The sequence below is a fragment of the Hemibagrus wyckioides genome, linkage group LG01, assembly GCF_019097595.1.
Source record: "Hemibagrus wyckioides isolate EC202008001 linkage group LG01, SWU_Hwy_1.0, whole genome shotgun sequence".
NCBI lineage: Eukaryota > Metazoa > Chordata > Actinopteri > Siluriformes > Bagridae > Hemibagrus > Hemibagrus wyckioides.
Window position 1 is genome coordinate 5,638,976 of NC_080710.1, and position 22,037 is coordinate 5,661,012.

At 38.6% G+C, this 22,037-nt stretch overlaps 1 protein-coding gene across 3 annotated transcripts; it reads right to left on the reverse strand.

Annotated features, from left to right (window-relative positions):
• Positions 1-426: 426 nt before the first annotated feature.
• Positions 427-6,005, reverse strand: LOC131364868 (uncharacterized). 3 transcript variants are annotated; one of them, XM_058408421.1, is made up of 11 exons: positions 5,771-6,005; positions 5,406-5,486; positions 4,645-4,732; positions 4,344-4,484; positions 4,057-4,229; positions 3,753-3,907; positions 3,416-3,509; positions 2,995-3,322; positions 2,742-2,907; positions 2,534-2,661; positions 428-2,423 (listed from the first exon to the last, which is right to left on the reverse strand). In XM_058408421.1, the coding sequence occupies exons 1-8, from the start codon at positions 5,798-5,800 to the stop codon at positions 3,260-3,262; spliced, it is 825 nt and encodes a 274-aa protein (XP_058264404.1). In that variant the 5' UTR covers positions 5,801-6,005; the 3' UTR covers positions 428-2,423; positions 2,534-2,661; positions 2,742-2,907; positions 2,995-3,259. The 3 variants fall into 3 exon arrangements, with proteins under 3 accessions (XP_058264325.1, XP_058264404.1, XP_058264491.1); XM_058408508.1 differs by having other exon boundaries at positions 429-2,423; positions 4,057-4,124; XM_058408342.1 differs by having other exon boundaries at positions 427-2,423; positions 4,057-4,484.
• Positions 6,006-22,037: the final 16,032 nt, after the last annotated feature.

Genomic DNA, 22,037 nt, shown 5'->3' on the forward strand with positions numbered 1-22,037 from the left:
ACGTTCCTTTTCAGTAACCTACACAGCAATTTTAATAGTGTTAATTCAACTCTAATAGAGTTAAATTCAACACTTCTAAAGTGTCTATATTGGTCCACACTAAACGAGTTAAAACATTTTTAAAAGTGTCAAAATCCTAACACCATTACAGAGTTGCAGCAACACACATAGTTGAAATTTAACACTGGCAGTGTTGAATTTAAACAACTCTAGTGTTCAGTGTCAAAATTTATCTCCAACCGTGTTTTTTTAAACACTAAATAGAGTTAAATCTATATTAACACTATTGAAAGTGTAAAATATAACTCTTTTTTAATAGTTGATTTTTATTTGAATACATGGGAGTTAATTAACAATCCCTAATTTCACTCCCACAAACAACACATACTAATATATAGAACAAAATGTACAAATAAACAGAACAAATCAACTGAATCAATTTTTATTTCAAACAAGCACACCATATAAACAGCTCTGCTTTGTCGCAACAACAGAACCTCTCCACAAAAATACACTTCACGCAGTATGACAATGTGGCACAATGTATGTTTTTTCATCCATCACATTAGAAAACTGTCTGTCATAAGGTTTGTAAGAAATCAACTCCTTAAGTGAAAAAACAGCAAATGAATCTGCTCTGTCCTCTATACAGTATGCATTCAAATGATCATCAAAATAAAGAGTGTCCACTCTAGAAGTCAGAATGAAAGCTCGCTCATCACTTATAATGATGTTGGTGATCTTTCGGAAATCAGGAATTTCCATATTTGTTCTAACACAAACAAACATATCAATCTGATATTCTGTTCCATAGTTCTTCACCCAGTTAGTGGTTGACACTTCACAGTATGCATTAACATTAAAAAGAGCACTTAAAATGTCTTAAAATCATGCCAGGGTCATCTTCAGTGAAGACAGACTGTAACTCATCTTTACTGGTTAAACAAAATCTACAACAATATGTACCACTGAAGGACTCAACAAAACCAAACAGTCCATGTAAACCTAGGTTATCACCTGTTACTTGTATAACAGAACCAATCAAAGGTGAGTCAGAGAAAGGCACTTCAATTCCTTGGGTTTCAAGTGTTTTAAGATCATCATTGAGAGGCCTTAGTATATCATCAAATCCATATTTCTTCACATCTTGTGAGTAAAAGAGTGCCACAACATGAATATTCATTAACACAGAATTAAATTTTGGGGGCAGGTTTCTCAATACAAAGTAAATAGAACCAAGTTTGTGTATCCCTTTCTCTGAACCTAAGGGATTTGCAGTCTCAAACTCATCATAATAAAGTTGAATCTGTAGAGCATGTTTTTTAAGAGAAAACAAACTGTTGCTTTTGAAATACGAGCCATCACACGTCTCTATAAATGCCTTCTTCCTGTTGTTTGGCTTGCAAGAAATGTTCACATATTTCACTGTTCTTGAACATAGACATTAGGGTTCCCAAAATTGGCACGTACACAAATTTATCTGTTACAGGGATCTGTGTGTAAACTCCTGTTGTTCGATCTCTGCGTAGATCAAACCGCACCCCGAGAACATTTTCAACTGGTTCAACTATTTCAAACTTTTCCTCAAAAGAACTTCTGTCGTTTCACTCTTGTGTTCAAGACGGAGAAAGGATTTTCAAGTTGCTCAAAACATTTTTCCACCTTCTCATCCAAATCTGTACCCTGAATGTCTGAACAGCTGTGAACTGCTTCTTTAACTTGACAATGAATGCCCTTTACAAGTTCCTCCATGGACTCTACCATTGCTTGCACTGTGCTTTCAGCAACACCATGTGCTTGTAGCTGTGCTACAACAGAACCACACATATTTAACACTTGATGATTCACAACAGACCGTTGGGCGGCAAATGGGGTGTCTATACTGACTGCTTGAGAAGATGAGGGTTCATCAGCTTTATTATGAATGTTCACATTGTCAACACTATCAGTCAAAAGTGCACCCCAGCTGTCCACATTGCAAACGTAAAGTTTTTCCAGGATATAAACCATGATTGAGCCTTCAATGCTGACAAAGCAGTGCAGAACTTTTGTGGTGTGCCTTACACAAAAAAACATATTTGCCTCCAAGGATATTTATCACCTCAAGGGTTGTAAAGAAATCTTGCTCTGAGCTCCCTGACTCTGGGATTTTCTTTGGCACTTCCAACGTCAATGTTGAACACTGTGGTTTGGATGAATGTGTAAAAGTTGTAGAGGGATTTGTGGTAGTTGACACTGAAGATGAAGTGTGCTTTGAAGAGCTCATCGAAAGCTGCCAGGGATGTTTGTGCTTTGCAAGGGATGGGCTTGTGATCAAGGATGACATAGAACCTTTGGATGTTGTTCCTCTGCTCACCAACACGCAGGAGGAAGGGCTGTCCTGACTTCACACCTGCAAGGAAGGTTTCAACACTGGTTCCAATCTGTAACAAAACAAAGAAATATCTTGAGAAAAAGTGTTTAGCACCACTTAACAACTTTTGTTTTATGAAACAAGGGTGTCAAAATAATAATGTTAAAAAAAATTACATACCCGCAGATATCTCACAACATGGTCGACAGCTTGATATGAGCTAATTTTGGCACTCTTCTTGTGGCCTTTGGAGGTAGGTGGAAGCAGGTGAACCAGCAGTAAAATACTTGGCAGGTCACTGTCCCAGCCTAGAAGCAAAGTAGGAGACAAATCAGATCTAATTACATCTGAATTAAAAACATTAAAGAGAATATTGAGCAATGCTTACCAGTCCCATCAGAGTTTTGCTGTGCACACAAGAGTTCTTCAACATGCTCATTAGAAATCAGGTACTTGCAGTCTGCCAGGATCCTGGGTTTAAAATAAGTAGGCCATTTTGCCAAAGGTCTGCCTGACACCTCCTCTCCAAACATCATGGTGAAGACTTGTTCAATCTGCAGGAGAACAGAATCCTTTCAATCTCGTACAAATTTAAGTGAATACCTTAAGCAACTGTTCACTTGAAAAACCATGTGTCTTACCAAGCCAGGGGTGTCGTGAAAACACATCCAAGACTGTTGATGACTGTTGCTGATCCTGAACCAGTGACTGGCGATATTGAAACGTGGCCCTCATCTTCTCTTTGATAACCGATGCATCAGTTGAATGCTTCATAAAGGATATTGCTTCATGACAATCCTCTCCAAGCAGTTGCATGTCAGTCAGAAGAAACTCCCTCTTTCTCTTTGGACTATCTTGATCGGTAGTGCCGGTGGAGAATTTCTGGCACAGAGGAAAAGTGTTGTGCTAGACGGTCTTTAGCCTCCAGGCCAAATAGCCAGGTCCACTCTGTGGGTCATAGAAGTGTTCCTGTAAAATTCAAAGAGAAAAATCATAAAATAAGTTCAATTGTACTACCTCCAAAAAATGTAATATGAACCAGCCACTAGTGCATTAACTTACATATCCATTGTCTGAATATGGATCTCTGAGGCTGGGAAATACAGAGATGATGCCAAGAGCATATTTCATACAAACAGAGGTTGGCGGGATCCTCCTTTAAAGTAGAAATTATTATTTGTATTATTTTTAAACCTCTGAAATGCACACAGATTTGTGTAATTGGCAGTGTCAGTTTAATTAATGATAGCATTTTTTACGAAAGCATTTTTATGCCCTTTAACATTCCTTTTTGTAATAAGATTCCTCAGTAGTAAGATTGTTTTTACTGCCATGTCTCATAATCAGTCTATGTTAGTTTATGCAAATAAAATATTTAATGTGAACACTGAAGTCTTACCCATGAACTTCAGTCATGTCGGCCACAAGAAGGTTTACCATCTGTCTCCGTGTTCTATCTGTCAGTGTCTTTGTTTTGTCATATTCCTCCCAAATATTTATAAATATATTTTGTAAATATAACCCTGGCTTAGAGTGGAGAGCATCTCCCACCATCTACAAGTATCAGAAAATTGTGACATTAGCCTTTCCAACAACAAAACCACAACTGATCTGAACAAGATCTTTATGTCTGAGATTTAATAACTATATAGTAATTTAATAACTATAATATATTATTAACAACAAAAGCAGTGATTGCACACCTCTTTCGCTGATTCCCGTTCGGCATGGGTTCTTTTTCCTCCATTTGTCTTAATAATTACTGTTGCATCTGATGAATCAGAGGATACTAGTCTGATAGAGTTCTCTGACACAGACGAGGATGAAATGTCTGACACGGGTGACGTAGTGTGTGATACATGCTCATGAAGCACAACTGTAACACAGTTTAATATATGCACGTACAATGACAAAATAATTTGTCCTTCACCGCATTTGTCACTGATGATCCACTGTTTTCCCATCAAAATCAAGTAATAATATATCTTACCTATTGATTGTTCAGTGGACACCGTAACAGTAAGGTTCCCTGCTTGCAAAAGCTCCTCAAACACATCTGCATCCACTTCTGTCCCTGATTCATCTGCCAAGCGCAGCTCAGACTGTAGTGGAAGACCTAGCTTTTCTATGACTGAGAAAATATTAAATTATGACCAGAGAAAACTCTCCCTGGTTTTATGTTTCCATTATTATTACTATTTTGTAGAGCAACACAATTTGTGTGGTACAACATAAATCGATTGAATGGTCAGTTTATTCAAACATTCAGAGTTGTTTGAAACGACACTAACCTTTTTGAAGAAATGTGTTGAAGTCTTCGTAGCCCTCCTCAGTTTTGGCCACTTTCACGTACTTCTGATTTTTCACCAACATTTTGCCCTAACAAAACAAAGAACCTTTATGAACTGTCAACAATTTTATCTGAAACACTACAGAAAATTTTCATCATCTCATTCTTAACTTTACAGTCTACAGCAGCCCAGTACACACACACACACACACACACACACACCTCATAATCAGCATGCATGAAATAACAGTGCACCGCTAAATCTTAACAATATAAAATTCATTTTAAACACTTTGACATTTTTAGAAAATGAGTGAAGGTGCAGTTTTCAGTCAGAATTGCATTTCAATAAAACACTCGCTGTACTGTTATCCTCTGGCCTGCATTTTTTCCCATTATAAAAGGCTAACACCGTTAGCAATGTTGCACTTGTGTGGCTAGCTTAAAACCCTTACACTGAAAATATATGGGCTCCTCGATGCATTTATCAAGCGAATTGTGTGCATTTATTGGCAGTTCTGTGCTAAAATGAAAACCTTATAAGTCCTTCAAAAACAAGTGGTGCTTGAAAACGCTACCGACCTTGTGCTAAAATTAGCTAGAATCTTGCTAACTAGTTAGTCGGACTAGTTTAAGTCGGATAAAATTGCAAAGGCTTTTCTTCATTGTAACGTTGTAAACCAACCAACAGATTGCTAACTACATGCACAAATAACTACTACACAGAAAATGTGATTGAACAGACATATTGTCATTACTTACACGAAAATGCTCATCACAGGAAGAAAAGGGCTTCTGAAAATGTAACACTTTTGAATTGGCTGTGTACATTACTCTAAGACTCTGGAAAAGCAGACAAGTATGGACACAGTCAGCTGTTCAGCTTTAAAAATAAATAAATAAAAAGCACTTCCATGTGGTCTCGTTGGGAGAAATCATTGCCATGATTCATTAGTGTCACGGAGGCTCCCACCTCAGCCTCGCGACCACGCCCTCAATCACCTGAGTACTGACACCACACCTGACACTCATTTACACACACTACTTAACACCGTTTTCTTCACAGACGCAGCGGTTAGTATTAACGTTATGTGAGTTTTGTCTATGCTGCTTTCTATGTGGCTTACTAGCTGCTGCTCCTGCCTCGTCTCCCCCATGTGGACGTTTCCCCTGATCTCATCGCGCCACACAGATAAGACTTTTTAAGTTACGCCTTTTCAGTTCTTCACCAGTCTGCACTGTTTTTGGATTCACAATAAAGACACTTGACTCATCATCAGCTCTCCTGTCTGTTCCTGGGTCCGTGTGACAATTAGTCCAAGTGTGAGTGTGAAAGAAGGTTGTGTGTATTGATGTATCAAAAGGGACTGCGCTATTGTCAGTGTTGGGGAGTAGTTACATGTAACGGCGTTACGTAATTTAATTACAAAATAAATGTAACAGTAATTCATTAGTTACTTAGAAAACGTGTGTAAATTAGTTACTTATGAAAATGTTAAAGATTACAAATAGTTACATCTGAATATTTTCTTTTAAAAAAACTGTTGAATAAATATTAATTTGTTAGTTTGTTAAAGCGGTGCTATTCTGATTTTGATTGGTTCTCTGGTTTGAATTTGCGGCGCGTCTGCCAATTACATTAATCCACATTGCCTCGGAAAGCTTTAGGCCACTACACTGTCTGAGAGTTAACCCCATGGCGAATGATAAAAATGCATTTCAGTCCTGGAACTTTAAAAATAATTTAATCCTAAAATCCGATAAAATGCAAATATAACAGTTCAGTGGGAAATTTGTTTGCCGCCTGTTAAAATGCTTTCGACATCAAAGGCTTCAATGTTGAACCTGAGGAAGCATCTGCAGGTCTGTAACCCAACCTTTATTTTATAATATATTTAAAATGTAAAATTTGTCATTATTGTGAGCGTACAGAAATAAAGACCCTTTAGTTTGGAATGATGTATTACTCGTTTCTGTATAATAAGTGACAGTGGTCCGTTGATTTACTGTAGCTGCTCTGTGGAAAAGAGCCATAGAGTACTCAAGACCCGTATTCATAACATTCACAACGAATTAGCTAGTCATGGGCATCACTAGGCCATTTTAAAGCCCCCCTAACACCTTCTACTCAGCCCCCCTAAAATTCTGCCGTTGTCCATAAACTGTACACGAATAAGTGATCGCCTCAGTCCCCTTTAAATTTCATATGAAAACTCCGGCAGACTTTCGGCTCTTCCCCGTCTTTCAGCGCGTTCTTCAATCCACAAACCGCGGCGTCACAGAGCGAGGATCAGAGGACGCGTGTGTGTGGGGATGGGGGGTGCGTGTGTGTGGGGATGGGGGGGGGTGCGTGTGTGATCAGGAAGACTCGTATTTGGCTTGTTATACGCATCTATGCAATACAGTGGAATGCTGCAATAAGTTTACCATCCTACCCTGTTAGTCAAACCTTTATTTTATTTATTTAATTTTATTTATTTATTATTTTTACTATTATATCCTCATTGGGGGCTGAGCCCCCCTTAAATGAAAATCCTAAAATCGTCCCTGCTGCTAGCTACCTTTACTAGGCACACTTCTATTTATGAACCCTTTGACAGAAAATATGTAGCTCACGCTTTTCCTCCTTGAAAATGTGTTGGTAATGTCAGATCTAATATAACTTAGTTATTTTAGCACTGTAGCGTACATTATGATTCTTTTCTGATTGTTTTTTTTAAGGCATTATTTGCCAGTGTGTCCTGTCATAGCTATGCAAAGATTTGATTCCTAAAACAGTATTAAACAATTTTTGTTCTGAAGTCTGGTTTTGTGGTGGCTGTGCTTAAAATTAAATCAATATAATCTTAATTCAAGTGATGAAAAGATTTAAAATTCTAACAGTAAACAGAGTTGAGTTCTACTGTAAGGTTAACCCTGCCTGGTATAAATGTTTGGAAATGATTTAGTTGACAATATCCATTAAACTTCTAACGGCACAAATGACACTTTCATTGTTTAATGTGATTTAGTAATTGCAAACATTCACAAATGGTTATGGTAAAGGACTTGAACACAATACTGTTAAACAAATAGCACTGCAGGCCAAATGTTTTTGGTTAACTGTACAAGAGCCAAGATAAAGACTCTAGAATTGCAAGAAAAACATAAATACAAAATAGTGTGAATAAATGGTTATATAATTAAATGACTCACTGTAATCAGAAACACACAACAGGTAATTCAAGCCCCAATATCAACCATAAGACAAACACAATAATCTCTAATAATGCATACCTTTTAGAATCTGTCAATGAATACAGAGATTTTTAAATAGAGCAATTATTAAAATTGTTCTTTAATTTTAATCTATTTTTGTCCTTTTAACTCTACTGTCCTATGTCTGAAGGACAGGTATAACTGCAGCAGAAGATGTTTGAACTTTAGTACTTAAATATCTGATTTTAAATAATTAATTAATGACCTGACTCCAATTTATAAGGTTACTGTGCAACATAATATAACTAATTCCAAAGAATAATATTTCAGTTAATGAAAGTAATAAAAGGGTTCATTGTACACAATTTATAGATGGTAAAATGAAGAGAATTTACACATGATTCACATGATATAAAGAGACATACAATGCTTCATGGTAAATGCAACTCATCTATTGTATAATATAATTCCTTGTAAAATGAACAGAGAACCAAAATGATGAGAGACTACAGAATGGACCCTCATTCAGGCAGCTCACATTAGAGTAATGTATGTTAATTCTGTTCCTGGGACTGAGGCAATAGTCTCCTGTGTAGAACAGCTGGTCTCAGTACGTGTTTGGGGGAGAATGAACAAAAACACTGATGTATAAAACTGTATATTAATGTTATTTCCTAAACACTTTGATGTCAGCAAGTTGTTAACATGCCCTGAGCATTATTTGTTTTTTCCTGATTGAAATACACTTTGAAAGTAACAGCTGCAGTTTTGATTTTTGTGACTTTGATTTGGAAGTCACTGAGGAGTGAGCTGTACAACAAAGTATATAGTGGTCATCCTCTATGAGCGCACACTTTCGATTGTTGTCACTGACCAAAGCAGAGAGGAAAGCACTCTTTCAGTATCTTTAGAAATGAATTCCTGAATCTCTGCCCCAAAAAGTTGTAGATGATGGGATTGATGTAGCAGCGAGTTAACATTATTGCTACCACCCAATGCTCTGCCATGTACAGGTTCTGGTTCCACTGAGGTGTGTTCATATAACCCAGGTAATGCAGGTACCTTACGAAGATGAAGATGTTGTAGGGTATCCAGCAGAGGACGAAAACACTGACCAAGACCTGACAAAGCCTGACAGCTTTGTGTTTCTTCTGAGACTTCATGGCCATTAAGATGGGGATGATGTGCAAGTAGCAGAACACCATCACTGAATAATTAAGCTGAGGAGGGTCAGCTTGATGCAAGAGAATGTCGGAACTCAGAGCCCCCTCCGAGTGGACATATCACAGGGTGGAATTTTGTTTGTATCTATTACTCTTAGCTTTCCCAATAACCTCCACAATCTATAAAACTTAGCCGAAATAAGAGATCTCGGTCAACAGATGAGAAGAAGCAGGTTTCTTTATTCAGTCATGCAGTCAACAACATGCATATCTGAAGAGAGCAGCTGGTCTCAAAAACCCCGAAAAAGTCCCCTCTACTTATACCCCAGGCGCCCCGGGGCGCCTCCTTTTCTCTAATTTAAATATTTCAAGCAATTTCCCATTATATTCAGTGTATGGCTACTTTAGTCCCTCCTTCCTTAGTTTACATACGTTTTTCCCAGTTCCCATTATTTTCGCATTTGTCCCGATACCGCCCCTAAATTGATACCATCCTCCCCTCGATGACGTCAATTTTCCTCCTCACCAGTTCCCCTTATTTTTAGGCTAAGTCAACCATTTTTATAAAAATTGGCGCTTACTTATAGGCGCCACTTCCTTATTGACTTCATTTGACCATCACCTCTTAAAGGTGCTTCCTCGGCTCATCCTGACCTCGCGCGTTGCCCCCCACAACAATGTGTAAGTACCTTGCTCTCTTCCTCTGTCATGATGACTTTTCTCTCTACCTACTTGATCTAAGTTTTGTTTTACTAATTTTAAACTAAGCTGTGCCATTAAGCTGCCTCATATCCTTTCCTCTTTTCATCACTGTTGGTTACCAATATAATATTGGTAGTATTCCAATGCTATTGTCTCCTCTACCTGCCTATCACTGTCATGTCACAGTGACCTGGCCTACTTCCCACACTGTGTTCCTCCTGCCCTAGTACACGCTCTCTTTTGCTGACTACGTAGTCACGCAATATGCACTTTACTCATTTCCCATTATTTTTTTCTAGCTCAGTCAGCCCGCCGCGCTATCTTCCGGAGAAGTCCCAGGGGTGCTCTGCGACGCTATCGCCAGTATCAGCTATCCTGTTTGGCCATTGAACTTACTGGTTTCCTGGAGCACCTATCTGAATCCTCTATTCCTGAGTCTCCTTACCTCGCTCACCATATCGTGAGAGATACCGTCTGTCTTGATCAGAGCACCCAATTTCACCCCACAACCTGTGATCAGTCTACTCAGACCTTCTACTGGCATTGGACACGCACCACCTCTCAAGGCGTCCAGACTGAGGATTTCCCTGTTGAGATTTCCTCTAATGATTCTTCCTCTGACTCCTCTTCATTTCCTAATTCCCCTGACAGTCCCCAACTTTCTCCTGAATTTGTGCCTATGCCTTACAGTGTTCATGATATTCCTCAGTCTTCTCCTGACTATTCGCCCCCAACTTCTCCCACTGATTATTCTCCAACTTCTCCTCAGGATCCCGAGATTCCGTCTTCTACAACTGACCCTCCGGTCCCACTGATCCCATTGGATAGGCTGGCTGACTGAGTTGTAACTCCTAATGTTTCAATAAATCTCTCCTCTTTTCTGTTCCTTCAGTCCCAGTGTGGTTATTACGCTAGCATGCTGCCATTAATAATTCTGCATGTTTATTATGAAGACTATGAGGCTATATCTGATTATTATAGCTATTTTTAATCAGAGTTAACTACTTACTACGTAATAAATGGCTAAATTATTCTTGATAGATACACACTACTCTTTAGGCAGAATATTGCCAAGTCAGAGCTTAGAGCATTGAGTACATTAGCACTTAAGCTACTTTTAAGGCTAGGTATATAATTCAAAGCTGGGTATATTATATTTTCTCCGACAAGAATAACCTCCATTTCGGGTTTGGATATTCCACCATACATATCCATTGATTTGTGTTATTTAACTTCATTGCTTTTGAGAAAATTATGGTTGGCAGAGAAGCTACAAGGCTAAGTGCCCACGTAAACAAAATCAGGGCTATGATTGCTCTGACAGACCAGTTCTTGGAGAGGAGAGAGGTATGGGTGTGGACAATGACAGCATAGCGGTCTACAGTCATTAGGATCATGAAGATACTTCCATAGAATACCAGCATGTGGAGTGCCATCACTGCATGGCACATGAGGCTCCACTGAGTGAGGGCGAAGGAGAAAACCCAGAAAGGAAATGAAATAAGGAAGAGGAGGTCTGAAAGGGCCAGGTTAATGAGGCACACATCTGACATGTTGGACCTTTTGTGGTACTTGACTAGAACACAAACAACCAGGCCGTTGCTGATGATCCCCACAATGAGGGCAATAATGCAGAGTATAGAGGGGAGGACTTTGATGAAGGCCATTAAGTTAGTGGTGTAGTGGGGTGAGAAGTCATCCAGATTGTTGTCGTAATCAGAATAGTTCTGAGTGCCGGATCAGAGCCAGGAAGATTGTGAAGGACCTCAGCCATCCCAACAATGGACTCTCTTCTCTGTTGCATTCAGGGAAGCGTTTCCGCTCCATGAAGGCAAACAGAGAGAATGAGGAGGAGCTTCTTCCCGCAGGCCATTCGGAGTCTGAACCAGGAAACACCTAGAACCTGATACGGATACGGGGACTCTCTCTGCTTTTTTTTTTTTTTTCCTCCCCCCCATCACTTTTTCATCACTTTGCACAACCTTGCACATTTGCACAAACTGACACTTTGACACTGGACTGGCACACTTTGTACAATTATTCCAGCACATGGACACTTTAATGATAAACACTGGATCACCTCAATATACACTATATTGCCAAAAGTATTCGCTCACCCATCCAAATAATCAGAATCAGGTGTTCCAATCACTTCCATGGCCACAGGTGTATAAAATCAAGCACCTAGGCATGCAGACTGTTTTTACAAACATTTGTGAAAGAATGGGTCGCTCTCAGGAGCTCAGTGAATTCCAGCGTGGAACTGTGATAGGATGCCACCTGTGCAACAAATCCAGTCATGAAATTTCCTCGCTCCTAAATATTCCACAGTCAACTGTCAACTGTATTATAAGAACATGGAACCGTTTGGGAACGACAGCAACTCAGCCACGAAGTGGTAGGCCACGTAAACTGACGGAGCGGGGTCAGCGGATGCTGAGGCGCATAGTGCGAAGAGGTCGCCAACTTTCTGCAGAGTCAATCGCTACAGACCTCCAAACTTCATGTGGCCTTCAGATTAGCTCAAGAACAGTGCGCAGAGAGCTTCATGGAATGGGTTTCCATGGCCAAGCAGCTGCATCCAAGCCATACATCACCAAGTGCAATGCAAAGCGTCGGATGCAGTGGTGTAAAGCACGCCGCCACTGGACTCTAGAGACGCGTTCTCTGGAGTGACGAATCGCGCTTCTCCATCTGGCAATCTGATGGACGAGTCTGGGTTTGGCGGTTGCCAGGAGAACGGTACTTGTCTTACTGCATTGTGCCAAGTGTAAAGTTTGGTGGAGGGGGGATTATGGTGTGGGGTTGTTTTTCAGGAGCTGGGCCTGGCCCCTTAGTTCCAGTGAAAGGAACTCTGAATGCTTCAGCATACCAAGACATTTTGGACAATTCCATGCTCCCAACTTTGTGGGAACAGTTTGGAGCTGGCCCCTTCCTCTTCCAACATGACTGTGCACCAGTGCACAAAGCAAGGTATATAAAGACATGGATGACAGAGTCTGGTGTGGATGAACTTGACTGGCCTGCACAGAGTCCTGACCTCAACCCGATAGAACACCTTTGGGATGAATTAGAGCGGAGACTGAGAGCCAGGCCTTCTCGTCCAACATCAGTGTGTGACCTCACAAATGCGCTTCTGGAAGAATGGTCAAAAATTCCCACAAACACACTCCTAAACCTTGTGGACAGCCTTCCCAGAAGAGTTGAAGCTGTTATAGCTGCAAAGGGTGGACCGACATCATATTGAACCCTATGGATTAGGAATGGGATGTCACTTAAGTTCATATGTGAGTCAAGGCAGGTGAGCGAATACTTTTGGCAATATAGTGTATGTCATATACACATACATCCCTTCATGTTCATGTCTGCATTTATGTGTATATATGTGTATACACCACTTTGTTAGTGTGTATATATATATATATATATATATATATATATATATGTATATATATAATATATATATATATATATATATATATATATATATATATATATATATACACATATATAATGTATAATTTTATTTATCTACTTGAACCTATATTTTCATATTTTTACACCTTTCGTATTTTTATTAATATTATATTTTTATTTACACCTATATTTTCATATTTTATTTTTATTTATCTATATTATCTTATTTTACTTCATTTTCTATTTTCTATTTTTATACTTTTAAGATACTCGAGTTTTATTTCTATCTTTATTTTTTTGTGGATCTCTTTCTAACATACTGTTTATAAATGTTTACATGCCGAACAGTCGTGAAAAAACATTTCACTGCATGTCGTATTGTGTATGTATGTCAAATAAAATTTGAATTTGAGCTGTTTATGAAAAACACATCACTTACTCCTTGATTTTTTTTAATTGTATAAGCTAATCACTAAAAAGTTTTGCCTTTCGTATTGTAAACATATTAGTAAAGAGTTTTTATTGCTGTGCTTGAAAACTTTCCACTGGGAGCAATAGACATTTTTGAATAAAGTACTTAATGGTTCTTAAATGGGAATATATACATTCTAGAGATTCATATGAAAGTCAGTATAAAAAATAAAAGAATAAAATGGAGAAATTCAATCTGAATCTGTAACAATTTCAAAGGATTTTTAAATAGAAATAATTACATATACATATTTACATACACTACTCACAAAAAGTTAAGGATATTTGGCTTTTGGGTGAAATTTATGGAAAATGTAAAAAGTTCACGCTACAGTGATATTATATCATGAAAGTAGGGCATTTAAGTAGAAGCATGCAATGGTGATTTCCTCATCTCAAACAATTTATTGAAACAAAAGCCAACAACAGTGGTGGGTATACCACAACAAAAAATGTCAATGTCTGAATATTTTGTCATGTGCCCTTGACCATCAATTACAGCTTGACAACGACGTCTCATGCTGTTCACGAGTCGACTTATTGTCTGCTGAGGCAGGGCATTCCACTCTTCTTGAAGGGCGGCCCTCAGGTCATTGAGGTTCTGGGGTGCAGGGTTACGAGCCTCTATACGGCAACTCAGCTGATCCATAGGTTTTCTATGGGATTCAGGTCTGGAGAAAGTGCAGGCCACTCCATTTGAGGTACCCCAGCCTCCAGCAGCCGTTCCCTAATGATGCGACCTCGATGAGCTGGAGCATTGTCATCCATGAAGATGAAATTAGGCCTGTGTTGTTCATGCAGGGGCACAATGACTGGATTAATGATGTTATTCAGGTAGTATTGGCTTGTCACTGTACCATTCACAAGATGTAGGGCAGTTCTGTATTGAATAGACACGCCTGCCCAGATTGTAACCACCACAACAGTGGCTGATGCATAGTGCTCTCCTTGATGTCTCCAAAATCGCTGGCGGCCATCATTTCTGCTCATGAATCAACTTTCATCCAAGAACAGCACTGAGGCCCACTGGTCCCTTGTCCAGCGTAAATGCTCCCTGGCCTGACGCCTGTGCCTTGTGGTGTGGTCAGGTACCCTTGCAGGTCATCTAGCATGCAGACCACGCTGATGTAAACAATTTCGAATGGTCTGACGTGACACTTGAGTGCCTCTCACCTCCCTTAAATGTGCCTGGAGTTAAGTGGCATTCATCATCTGGTTCCGCAGGGCATTGTTCACAATGAAGTGGTCATCAACGTGGGATGTGGCCAAAGGACGTCCACTTATATGCCTTTCTGTGACTCTTCCAGTCTCTCTATATCTCTGTCACAACCTGCTGATGACACTCTGAGACACTAAGCTCAGTGGCCACTTCCCTCTGAGAACATTCTGTTTGAAGCCTCGCAATGGTGAGGTACTGTTGATCAATTGTTAGGTGTGGTCTTGATCTCATGATGTCAAAATGTGAACAGCATGATGAAGAGGACTGTTTAAATACCAATTCTAATTGAACCAGAAAATTTATTGGTCGATTCATGGATCAAACACCAGTTGTGAATTTTGCCGTTAAGCACCTTGTTAGAGAACAGCAAGTTATGCAAAAAGTACTGAAACTCTGAACAGTTGGACATGTGCATTCAAAAGTGTAGAGAAGGTCAAATTAAGTTCACCTGTAAAGGTTATAGTGCATTTTAAGTTATATAATTAAATGACTCACTGAAATCAGATACAGTACAAGAAACCCACAAGTAATACAAACCCTGTCTAATATCAACCAAAAGACAAACCTAATAATCTCAAATAATAACGGATACCTGTTAGAATCTAATAGTCAATACATAGAGATGTGATTTTTTTTTTAATAGAGCAATTATTAAAATTGTTCCTTATTTTGATAGGCATAGGATGCTTGATTGTAATGCAACTCTTATATTGTAAAATGTATATCTTTTTATTCCTCTGCAGAATGAACAGAGTACCAAATGAATTAGAGAGTGCAGAATGGACCTTCATTCACGTAGCTCACATTAAAGGACTGTATTTTAATTCTGTTCCTGTGACAGGCAAAAGTCTCCTGTGCAGACCAGCTGGTCTCAGTATGTTTAAGTGTTTGGGGAAGAATAAACAAAAACACTGCAAGGTATAAATCTGTATACTTTAACTGTTATTGCTATCGTTACACTTTCCAATGTCAGCAATGTAATCAAACATGCCCTGAGCAATATTTGGAAGCGTAGTTTAGATGTTTTGTTTTTTCCTGATTGAAATAGAGTTTGAAGATAATCGATAATGGTGACACTTTTGCTTTGATCAGGAAGCTTTGATCTGGTAATTTTTACTTTGATCTAGAATTCACTGAGGAACATGAATATATAGTGGTCATCCTCTGTGAGCCCTCACTTTCAGTTGTTTAGCAGTGACCAAAGCAAAGAGGAAACCACTCTTTCACGATCTTTAGAAATAAATTACTGAATCTCTGCCCCAGAGACACAGACTTTTTTTTTCAATTCAATCAAATTCATTTGTATAGTGCCTTTTACAATGGTCTCAAAGCAGCTTTACAAAAGAAGAGAAAAATAAATTCAATTATTAAACTATTTTATCCCTAATAAGCAAGCCTATGGCGATGGTGACAAGGAAAAACTCCCTGTGATATGAGGAAGAAACCATGGAAGAAATAATGTAACTGTAACTAATTAATGTCCTTTCTACAAGAGCAATCAAGGGCCCATGAGGAACTATTAGATCACTGTAGTTTCTGAGTACATTATAGACACTAATTTCTTGCTGTCACAAGCTGACAGATCTAATGGCAGTGATGGTGTGAAAGTCCCCAAGTGGCTCTGTCCATGGCTGTCTCCTGGGTCACAGGCTGTCCCCACAAACCCATCCACCGCATCAGTGAGCACCAGCAATTGACGAGACTCCGACTGAGGTAGAGGCAGAGGTCACACTGGAAGCTGACAACACTGAAAGCATGGATGTATAGCTCGACAGAGAGAGAGAGGGAGAAAGAGAGAGAGAGCGATATTAAGTATGCTAGTGATCATGTGATGTTTAAAGACAATGTAGATTATGTGTAAAGTGCAGGCAGGGACTCGGGCAAGACTAGCTATGACAGCAAAACTAAAAGGGAGAGCCAGAAGGTGACAGACATGAAAGCTTCCCGGGACATAAAGCATCCAACCACTTCACAGTCAGCAAACCTGAGCGACTTGTGAGGGTGGTAAGGCGACAGCATCCAAACATCCCAGTACACCAAACACTCTATGCCCATGAACCTTCCAGATCTGCTCCTTTACCTAAGAAAATATACAATAAAAAATATACAATGATAGCTTGACAACAAATGTGTCTTCAGCCTAGACTTAAACATTGAGACTGTGTCTGAATCCCGAACACTAATTGGAAGCCTGTTCCATAACTGTGGGGCTTTGTAAGAAAAAGCTCTGCCCCCTGCTGTAGCCTTTGCTACTTGAGATACTACCAAATAAACTGCACTCTTTGATCAGAGTAGGCATGGAGGATCATAAATAACCAAAAGATCACTCAGGTACTGTGGTGCGAGACCATTTAGCGCTTAATAGGTCAGAAATAGTATTTTATAATCAATGCAAAGTTTGACTGGAAGCCAATGCAGTGTGGCTAAGATAGGAGTGATGTGTTCATATCTTCTGGTTCTAGTTAGGACGTTCTGGACTAGCTGAAGCTTGTTTATGCTCCTACTGGAACATCCAGACAGTAAGGCATTACAATAATCCAACCTAGAGGTAACAAAAGCATGAATTAGTTTTTCTGCATCATGAAGTGACATCATATTTCTTATCTTAGCAATATTTCTGAGATGGAAGAAGGCTACCCTAGTGATATTATCTACATGAGCTTCAAACAAAAGACCAGAGTCAATAATCACACCAAGATCTTTTACAGCTGGACAAGATGAAACCAAAAGACCATCCACAGTTACTCTGTAATCAGAAAGCTTACTTCTAGCTGCATGTGGTCCTAGTACAAGCACCTCTGTCTTGTCAGAGTTAAGCAGGAGGATGTCAGTGACCATCCAATGTCTAATGTCCTTTTCACATTCTTCTATTTTAATAAGCTGGTGTCTCTCATCTGACTTAGCTGAAACATATAGCTGTGTCATCAGCATAACAGTGGAAACTAATACCATGTTTATGAATAATTGCACCAAGGGATAGCATATATAGGGAGAAAAGCAGTGGGCCTAGGACAGAACCTTGTGGAACACAGAAACTTAACCTTGGTATGCATAGAGAAGTCACCATCTAGATCTACAAACTCATAACAATCGGTCAAATAAGACCTGAACCAGGAGAAGGGCTGATCCTTTAACACCAGCAACATGTTCTAGCCTATCAAGTAGAATAGTGTGGTCAGTGGTGTCAAAAGCTGCACTAAGATCGAGTAAAAGCAGTAAGGAGACACCTTGAACTTTGATCAGAAGCCAGTAACAGGTCATTGACCACTTTAACTAGTGCTGTCTCTGTGCTGTGATGAGGTCTATATCCTGACTGATATATTTCATGAATGTTATTCCTATGCAAGTATGAACATAACTGCTATGCTACAGCCTTTTCTAGGATCTTGGAGATAAAGTGCAGGTTAGACATGGTTAGACTTTTAAATCAGACAATAGGGTTTCTGCAGCAGTAAGTAAACACTATGGTTTCTACCCACTGCATAGCCATTTGCAAGTCCTGATTCCACTGGTGGGTGTTCATATATTCCTGTTGATGCAGGAACCTCAGGAAGTGCTTTATCAAAGCACTTACATGTTGCCCTGTTGTGGGAAATCATTGCCATGATTCATTAGTCCAAGTGTGAGTGTGAAATAAGGTTTGTGTATATTGATATATAACAAGGGACTATTTTGCTGTGATATTTTGAGGTGGGGCTTCATCCTACTCACAGAACAGCAAAGTCTCAAACATTTTGTCCTTTTATGGAAAATTGTGCTAATTTTGGCAGAAAAACAAGAACACTGCAATTCCAAGAACATACTTTATGAAAAATTGACAAACAAGAAATGAAAAATAGGAAAATAAAAAAACACTGAAAATATAAGAAAGAAAGATAAGAGGAAATGAAGAAATTAAGAAAAAGGATAATGGAAGGAAAAAGAAAAATACAAACAAGTAAATGAATACAAAAACAGAACAAATACAGTAAGAAAACATGATAATCAAAAATATAAAGGAAAGCAGAATACAAAAAAAAACTTAAAAGGAAGAGAAAGAAAAACACATTTATTCTTCTCCGAAATAGAAAAAAAACTTGTTTTTGAGAGGTTTTTGTTGCTCCTCTATATTGGATGCTGTGACTGAAGCAACATAAAAATTTTCTCATATATTTCGTTTGCAGTGAATGCAGGGTCTGAAGGGGTTGATATTCTTTTTTGCATTAATATCCAGCGTCTGCTATTTTTTCAGTGTCTCGTGTTTCCCCCTTGCTACAGTGTGCACTTCTGTGATGTTTATTGTTTTGCTTCCAAGTTCTGAGCGGTTTTTAGTAAGCGTTGCTAAATCCTGGTTTTCTCATTATATCAGGCACATGCGTTTAACACTGGCACCACAATGTAGGGTAAACACTGCAAAAGCTTCAGAAGCTTATAAATTGTGAAATGTTCCTTTACTCAGGGTTAAAAGCAGAGTTTAGTGCAACCTGGGGTTAAGTGCAGTGTGAAAGGCTGTTTCTTCTGTTGTGATATTTTAATGTAGCAGGATGAATTTCCACTCCCTGCCCCTTTCAGGTGCATTGTCTTCATAGATGTCACACTGTAACTACAGGAATACTATATATCCAGTCTCCTAAAGTGTATATATACAACTGACCATGTTGTTCGAGTGATCGTCCAGGACATGGGCAGATTGAGCAGGATCAGCAGGAGGGCACAGGGTGGACTGGCTTCATTTGTGAGATATGGAAGGAAGGGAGTATTCTTATATGCACTTTTCACACAGCGTCTCTGCATGTTTTCATTCTGGCCAAATAGGAGCAGAACCTTAAGGTTGATTTTATAATTCTATTTTTTCAAAAATATTGATACTGATTGTTGTGTTCTAGCCAAAGCAACAAGGAAACCATTCTTTTAGAATCTTTAGAAATAAATTCCTGAATCTTTGCCCCACAAAGGCATAGATTATGGGGCAGCAGTGACTGAACACTATGGTTTCCACCCACTGCAAAGCCAAGTTCAGGTCCTGGTTCCACTGACAGGTGTTCATGTAATCAGGTAATTCATGAACCTCAGAAAAATGACGATGTTGTGTGGTGTCAGAAGAGGAAAAAAACAATGACCAAGACCAGCATGAGCTTGACAGTTTTGTGTTTCTTCTAAGACTTCATGGTGATTAAGATGGGGATGAAACACAAGTAACATAATACCATCACTGAGTGAGGAATGATCAGGCTAAGGATGTTTTGCTTGATGTAAATGAATGCCCTCCATGTAGTTCCTTTTGGATATTACTAGGCCATCGCTGATGAACCCCACAATGAAGATGATGCTTTAGAGTGTAGGGAGGAAGACTTGGTTGAAGGCCATTACATTGCTGTTGTTGTAGCTCTGGTGCATGTTGTCATCTGGGTCACAGAGGGAGAAATCTTCAGCTGTTTAAGGAAAACTCAGCCTTTATCATGCATCACTTTAAATAATTTCATTAATAGATAAATTTAATTGACTATTTTAATAATGTTTATTAAATTATTAATAAACATATTGTAGTACTCAGCTGTTTAGTGGAAACCAACATAATATGGATGGGACAGTTTTATAATTTAACTAATACACATAGTAATCCATACCTCAGAAAAGAATGAGTAATATCATGATTTTTGCAGTATGAAGTGTGTGTGTTAGGAAATCTACTGTAGGATAACAAAATATATTTATATATTTGCAGCAATTCAAAACTAAATCCAAACTTGATATCAATTAAAATCTAAATAAAATCTGTATGTTGTAACAGTTTTCACATCTGGTTTACAACCCAAGTTGATAACAGTGTAAAAAAAAAATCATGTCTATATACAACTCTGAGTTGAGGCCTTAAAAACTATTCTCATTAGTTTATGCTCAAGTCAGTGGATTGATTGTTGTCTATGATTGTAAATGGTGCCAAAATACTTCCATCAAACCCCAGGGCATTCACATTCATTATCCATCATCACAGACACACATGGACATGATGTGTCTCACGATTTTATATTTAAAAAAATCCATTAACATTATTTATGACTGTACACATATGACTCACAATCTGTATAATACACATGCTTTTATTACCTGATTCATTATGGAATCAAAAGTTAAACACTAAAACATTCCTTATTCTGTTCTGTATATTTATTTTCTATAGGACCGTGCACAGAATGTAGTGATCAGTAATAAAGAGATTTTTGACATACTCCTCAAAATGTTGAAATAGTAATGACCATAAATTGCTATCTAGCAGTCTCTATATCTGGCAATACTGCAAAATGGAACAAACTTTACCTACTTGTTATGTAGGGGGAAATTGTTGTCATGGTTTTTCAGTCCAAGAATGATTGAGAAAGAAGGTTTTGGATACTGGCACATAACAAGACTGTGCTAAACAAGACTGAGCTATAGTTTGTCTGAGGTTGGGTTTTTTTTCTACTGACAGAACAGTGCACAAATAGAGCACCTTTAACACCCCAAAAAAACTGCAATATGCTTGTTATTTTTTAAAGGTGGCCTTAAATCCCATTTTATGAGATCTATTGTCTGGCCACCAAATATTCAGTTTGTGACTGCTTTTTAGCCAAACCAACCATAGATGTTCTTAATAACATCAGTCATCTCATATGCAGAAAGACACACACTGTAAGATATTTAAACTTGGAAAAGAAGGTTCACCTGCTGCGTTAAAAAATCTGAGTAAACTAGTCAAGACAATTAATTACTTGACAGTTTCATTTTTGATGCAGTCAGCTCTTTTCATGACAATTGGAGTTAAAGAGAAGAATTTAGTTCACATAACTAGATGTGGTGAGTATATTTTAGTTTCATCTTATTCAGCAGAAAGAATCAGTGTTTACAGGGAAATCAAAGAATAAACCCCCTTGCCACAACATGCCCATAGAAGTGTGTCACAACCAGATACTTACAGAAAATAAAAGCTTTATTTCAAATACCTGCATTGGATCTACATGACTGAACTGAATCATTTTAATATGGTTAAATTTCATACATTCAAAATGGTTATGTATTTTTGAAGCCATTGATAAAATCAAATATTAAGCTCACAACTAAACTATTTTGCAACAGACATGTTATTTCTCCATTATTCCAGTTCTGCGAGGAGCACCAAAGCTCCAGAGATGATGGACCAGTCCTATGTGTCTCCTGAAGAGCACAGCGTCAGGCCCGCCTCCAACTGTGCTTCTACTGCAAAGGCTT

Excerpts from the sequence above, each read along its gene's own strand:
- LOC131364868 (XM_058408342.1), bottom strand. The coding sequence starts at position 5,800 with ATGGGGGAGACGAGGCAGGAGCAGCAGCTA. Across the intron at positions 5,487-5,770 it reads CGAGGCAGGAGCAGCAGCTA|AGTCTTAGAGTAATGTACAC; the intron begins GTAAGCCACATA and ends CTGCTTTTCCAG. Across the intron at positions 3,510-3,752 it reads GACATGACTGAAGTTCATGG|GAGGATCCCGCCAACCTCTG; the intron begins GTAAGACTTCAG and ends TCTACTTTAAAG.